We start from the raw sequence: 6,543 nt of genomic DNA, 5'->3' as shown, positions 1-6,543 counted from the left end.
ATGAAATAAAATGTATATTATTATTATCAACATTTGCACTACTTACTACTAAATATGTATGCCACCTGCATGATCAGCCAGCTGCTGAAAATGTCAATGAGGGTAGTAGGTACAAGGCTTTTTGTATGACATCATCACCCTTGCCAGAATTGTCTATTCCCCCTACAAGTGATGCCCTCTGTCAGCACTGAAAAAAGGGCAAATCATCAGGCTGCAGTCATCAGGTCCTAGACACCTAGAAGATGGAAACCTACGTCACATGGATGACATGAAATCCGGACCCTGACAGTGTCGATCACGTGTTGAACCGTGCCACCGCTCGCGAACCAAAATCTTATTACGCCCTGAAGAAACTAGTTCGGCATAAAATTCCTCGCCATAAAAAATGGGCAGGACGAACTTTTTGCTGTAAGTTGAACGTAACTCGTTCTTTTTTATGTACGTGTAGTTCCCAGACGTCGGAGCGAGATGAAACGATGATAGTTCACGTTATGGCTTAAAATGCTATATTTAACTATATATTTTATATTGAAGTGTTTTTATGTGTTTTTAGACATAAAAATAAGAACTGATTTGGTTCTGTTTTTATACAGCAAATTTTCTTTTTGAATGTTGACACAATTATTCTGCAGTTGCAAAGGCTGACCACTGTATGGCAGTGTTGGGTGATTCTCAGGCGTCCACTGTAGAGGCTTATATGCAACACTGCCATCAAAACCTATTCTTATCATAGAAAATGACATTTTAATAGCTGTCCACTGTAGTGACCGTCATGCATGAATTAACCTGGCATTGCAGGTATTACTAAGGGAAGTTTCATACAACCAAACAAAGAAATTGTAATGATATTAGGGCTTTTTTTCTCTTTTCTTTCACATTTGCTTGTGAATGGACTTAATCAAGAACTATTTAGAGAAAGAAAACTAACAAAAGTTCATTCTGATTGGTTGGATGTCTTGTTGCTTGTAATCCTAATGACCATCTTACTTTCACTGTTGTGAATCTGACGCACACACACACACACGCACACACACACAGCGGCTTCCGATTCTGTGCATTCTTCTGTTCATTTGGCTATAAAATGATTTATTTGTGATTTAACCTCACGTTTATGGAAGAGTGTCATAGGGAAAGTCAATCATCAAATACTACAAGTGTTAAAAAAAATCGCAATACATTCAGAAAATAAATCTTTGCAACATACGTATATGCAAATAGAATACATAATATATAGCAAAAACTAAATGCCCCTAGTTATTACACTTCCGGTTTTGTAAATTGTGTGGCTATATGATTATATATGTTTGTGAATATGTTTGAACCACAAACTTTTAAATTAGTTATATTTTAAATAAACGCACAAACCCGTCCTTTTTTTTCATTTAACTCATTCTCAAACCGTAAACACGACGGGAAAAGAGAACAGTTCGTGATGCAGGACCGTGGTCTGTAAATGGTCAATGCAGCAACAGTAGACGAGAGAAAGGAAAAGTAATCGTATCGATGCGAAACCTCAACCCACGTAGTTAATACCTTGATCGATCCCATGTGCGTCTGCGCGTATTTGAAACGGAAGTGTTCGCTCTCTGAAGCTGAAGCGTCTTTAGTGACTTCGCCGTTGCACACAAAGAACTTGTGCTCAACGGTATTGATGTGGATATATACGTTTTGTCTCCACGCGAGTATGTTCGTAACGGTTGCGTAGGCGTCAATGTGAGAGCACTTAGTCTGGGAAAATCCCTCGATCTGCCTGCAAAATAGTCAAATTTGCCCGAATGGCATTTTAGCATGCTAACATATTAGCCAACGTTATCGCTTAAAAACAGAAAGGGTGAGTTGTTATTCATTATTTCTTGGCATTATTTCTCCACACAAATAGGTGTCTCGAATAACCAATGTTACGGTTCTTTGTTTCTTGGTTTGCTTAGGGTGCTTTTTCAGCCTAGCACTTTGGAATTGTGTGTGTGACATCTGTGAGAAATCATCATCAGCGACATGCCAGAAATCAAGATCAAGCACGTTGTATCCTGTAGTACCGAAGATGCAGTAAGTCATTATACCGTTGCATTAATCAACCTATATACAGTGTGTTCAAAGACAGCCTTGAATCAAAACTCACATTACATACATAACTAAGTATTTCATAAAACATCTAGTATATCGGTGCGGGATCCCCCGTTTATTTTGTTTTTAGTCAGAACGTGATATTGCCTCCCAAGTAATTACTTGCATCTGTGGTCTTTTGCACAATTAATACTGCCATATATAGGTGACTGCCGTAATATTTTCCTGGCCATCTCTTTTTTAAGCATCGCCTCTTTTTGCTTAAGGGATCTACGCAATCATTTTACGGGTGGTTTTACTTTTGTTTACTACTAGAATCAAAGTGGGCTGTTTTGGGCAATAATAATAATATTAAGGTATTGTTTAGAGACCGTGTTTCTCTGCTGTTTTCAAGTAAAATGTCTTACTGTTTTTTTTTTGCATTTCATTTCACTGCCAAAACAGACTCATAAGGCAGACAACTTGCTCAAATGTGACACCTACAGGAAGTGGAAAGCAGCAACACCCGGAGAAAAACAGATATCGGTCATTTTGCAGGTATGTCTCTGGCCACACTGCAGACTTCAGACTTGTAATGTGTGTCACGCATACAGGTACATGATCTGAAATGTCACAGGTGGTGGGGGGAAAAAAAGGTTTGTAGAATAAAGAATTTTAGATAGAGAGGACTGATTTCAGGAAATTCAGTGAATGATTAAGGAGGAATGAAGAAGGAATTTTAAAGAATGGTCCAGTTGTAAATAGAAGACTGTAATGAATCCATAAAATATAATAAATGTATACATTTTTATTTATTAGGTTAAGATGCTCCGCCGAATGGACTTTATTACATGTTAAAATTAAAAGCTCCCAATGGCCATAAAAATGACTTGGCAAGCCGCATTCGACCCCCTGGTTCTTGAGTTTGACACAAATAGTTTCGAGTAAATACTTGTGGATATGTAGAAATGGACACAAAAGAGTACAATTGACTTTTTGACCACAATGGAGAAGTGTGAGAAAATGTCTAATAAATGAGGACAGAGTGCACAAATTGCAAAGGGAAAACTGTAAGCTCCAGAACAGTTAAAGCAAAAGATAAAATAAATATATTATATATAAATATAATTCTTCTATTTCTTTCGGCTTTGTCCCCTTTTTTCAGGGGTCGCCACAGCGATTCATTGATTTCCGTATTGCCCTGTTCTCTGTATCTTCTACTCTGACTCCATCATTAGTGTGTAGTAGTGACCATGAATTGTAAGAATTGAATCGTATTGTCATAAGTTACGTGCACTTACCCAACATATAATGTATATATGAATTACGTATTTTCCGGACCATAAGTACTGCCAAAACAGACTCATAAGGCAGACAACTTGCTAAAATGTGACACCTACAGGAAGTGGAAAGCAGCAACACCCGGAGAAAAACAGATATCAGTCATTTTGCAGGTATGTCTCTGGCCACACTGCAGACTTCAGACTTGTAATGTGTGTCACGCATACAGGTACATGATCTGAAATGTCACAGGTGGTGGGGGGAAAAAAAAAGTCAAACCACACCGCGCATCACGCATTATGGCACACAACTGAACGTCACGTCCTGCCCCCCAACACCCAGAGACGGAGTTGTTTTTGTGTTGTTGATGTATGATGCGATGCAGGACAACTCAAGACGCATTTTTTTCGTAGTCAAGAACTCTTTTTATTTCTCCTTTTTTTATCGATACAGGCAAAACACACACACACTCTCTCTGCAAAACAACATCCGCACTTCTGCACGGAACAGCGTCAAAACAACAATACGGTGACCATCCAGAACAAGAATAGTGATAACCGCCTGACTCTGGTACTCCAGTGTCCAACTGAGGTCACTATATAATAGGTCAATATATAGGTCACTAGCCTTTTCCACAAATCTCTGTTCCTATTGATCTGTGACTCCATGCGCGCCCATCTCACCGATATTGTCAAAACCTAAGTGAAGCAAACTAATTCGGGGGCTTGCCATCATTCCGGGTTGATTGACCACAGAATTTCAACCGCTAAATATTGGCGTTAACAGGGCGTTCAAAGTTAAATTGCGAACTGCGTAGGACCATTGGATGACAGCGAACACACATTCACCAAGCCTGGAAGGTCAACGCCGGGAGAGTTACGCCACTATCTGCTTATAGATCGTGGATGCCTGGGCTAAGGTATCAGTCTCAAATGTCGTCCGGGGGCTTTCACGAAGGCCGGAATCATCACTGAACAACTAATTAACAGCAACTAGACAGACTCGGATAATGATGAGAGGGATCATGCTTGGTTGTTCCGCTTAATTGTTTCGCTGACCGTTTTGCTTCTCTTAATGCGCCTTATAACCCGGTGCGCCTTACGTATGAAAATATTCCCGTTCGTTGATAGTGCACCTTGTAATGCGGTGCGCCTTATGGTCCGAAAAATACGCTATGTACACTGTTTTAGGGATGCAGCCAAATGAAAATTCCGGGCCAAAACTGAAATTGGGGAAACCAAGATGGAAAACCAAAATACCAAAATTAATTATTTTGCTAAATATTATTACCATTTATTGTTGTGTGGAGAACATTTTAAAATGCACTTGACTTAAATGCACTTTGTGTTTTATGAGAGAACATAATTCATTAATTCAATAATTACATTTATCAGCACACAGTTAGGCCTGTACATTATTATTTAATCTACATGAGTGGGGTCAAGTTAAACGCTTTTTTTATTGTTATTTTGTGTGCATTGTTGAAATGTGCTAAATACGTTTTTGTTTTTTGTGTGTGCATTGTTGAAATGTGCTAAATAAGTATTTTTGTAATTTTTTTTAACTGATTTATTCTTTAAAACAATATGCAATTGCAATGTCTTGATTTGAGTGAGTTTAGTAGTCATAAACGCAACATAGTTATTGGCAAAATAATTTATTTTAGTGTTTTCAGTTTTCTGCCTTGGTCTCCTAACTTTTTTAAAATGTATGTTTTTGTCCATTATGCTTATACAGTATATGTCCAATTCTAGAATCTCTTAAACAAACAGATTACTAAATAAAAAATAAAATACGTGTTTATATAAAGTATATATATGTATATGTGTGTGTATGTATGTATGTATGTATGTATATATGTGTATATATGTATATATGTGTATATATATGTATATATGTGTGTGTATATATATGTAAATATGTCTATAAATATATGTAAAACCATTACATTATAAATATAACAAAATTTTAATTTGACCAAGTTATTTAGATCAGTGATTCTTAACTCTAGGGCCACGGCCCAAACTCCACTGAGAGGGCCGCAAAAATCTTTCAGCTTTGCATCTGTCGTCCACAAGGGCCGCTGGGCCGCATAGGTTATAAACTGAAGACAATAATAAGGCTAAAGTTTCATTTGCACTTTATTCCAATTTTATACACATTTCTTTTAATTCTAAATTTTTAATCATTATTATTATTAAAATAATTTTTAAATTAATTCAATTTAAAATCTTGAAATTTCAACATTACACATTTTGCAAATCGCTATCTGTGGGTGTTTCTCAGATATAGTATATTGAAATACGTCCACACCACAGACGTGTTGGCACTTTCAGACAAGCCGGCGGTGTTTGCTTGCATTATCATAACTTCGGCCGTTTTGCTTCGGTGATAAGTCTTGGCTGAAAAACCGAAAATGCACTTTTCAGCCGAAAATTTCCGGTGGATGAAAATTTGATCCCTAATTAGTACTAAACAAAATTCATTGCAGCGCATGAAATGTATAGCTTAATTATAAATCATTTGTTTTTAACTGTGGATATTTTTTTTTCCTCTTAGTTTGAGAAGGAAGAGCAGGTGCACAGCATTGATATTGGGAATGAAGGCTCAGCTTTTGTTGAGGTTCTAGTTGGAAATTCTTCTGCTGTCAGAGATCAGGATTATGAGGTATTGCTGTAAACTAATCAATAATGATTTTATTTTTCTACATAATATTTGATTATTTTAACTTCATTGTTTTGCTCTGACTTTATTCTGTACATTAGGTCCTTCTGGTGACTTCAACTTTCATGTCCCCAACAGAGAGCCGCAATGGCACCAACATGAATCGAGTGCGGTTCTTTGGGTCAAACCAGCTGCAGAAGACCACAGCACAAGAGAAGTGGGACAGGGTTAAAATTATTTGTAGCCAGCCATACAGCAAGGTAGGAGGGGCTGTTTTTCACATTTCAATATGTGCCATTACTTGGTTTATTGAATATTTAAACATAAACAATACCAAATGTAAGATTTAACAATTAAGAAATAGCATTTCTCTGAGAGTGACAGCTGTTGAGTTCTCCTGTATTGAGTTGATTTATATATACTGTGTGTATGTATACTGTATATATACTTTATATATGTGTATATATGTATATATATATATATATATATATATATATATGTGTGTATATATATGTATATACATATATATATGTGTGTATATATATACATATATGT

The 6,543-nt window shown here is 36.8% G+C and overlaps 1 protein-coding gene across 5 annotated transcripts in view; it reads left to right on the top strand.

Annotated features, from left to right (window-relative positions):
• Positions 1-1,545: 1,545 nt before the first annotated feature.
• xrcc1 (X-ray repair complementing defective repair in Chinese hamster cells 1) overlaps positions 1,546-6,543 on the top strand; it is a 19,793-nt gene continuing 14,795 nt past the window's right edge. For 2 of the 5 annotated variants that reach the window (XR_001761008.2, XM_025061725.1), the window contains exons 1-5: positions 1,546-1,831; positions 1,929-2,046; positions 3,405-3,497; positions 5,884-5,991; positions 6,090-6,248. Coding sequence is in view for 3 of the 5 variants with exons in the window: in XM_025061725.1 (XP_024917493.1) it covers positions 1,996-2,046; positions 3,405-3,497; positions 5,884-5,991; positions 6,090-6,248 (411 nt within the window). In the remaining 2 variants the exon portion in view is untranslated. Of the gene's footprint in view, positions 1,832-1,928; positions 2,047-2,508; positions 2,602-3,404; positions 3,498-5,883; positions 5,992-6,089; positions 6,249-6,543 lie in introns of those variants that run through there. The other 3 variants (XR_003051551.1, XM_025061726.1, XM_025061727.1) reach the window with 2 other exon arrangements.

The sequence above is a fragment of the Cynoglossus semilaevis genome, chromosome 13, assembly GCF_000523025.1.
Source record: "Cynoglossus semilaevis isolate Cse_v1.0 chromosome 13, Cse_v1.0, whole genome shotgun sequence".
NCBI classification, from domain to species: Eukaryota; Metazoa; Chordata; class Actinopteri; order Pleuronectiformes; family Cynoglossidae; genus Cynoglossus; species Cynoglossus semilaevis.
Note: the sequence above shows the minus strand (reverse complement) of the source record. Positions and strands in the feature narration are given on the sequence as shown.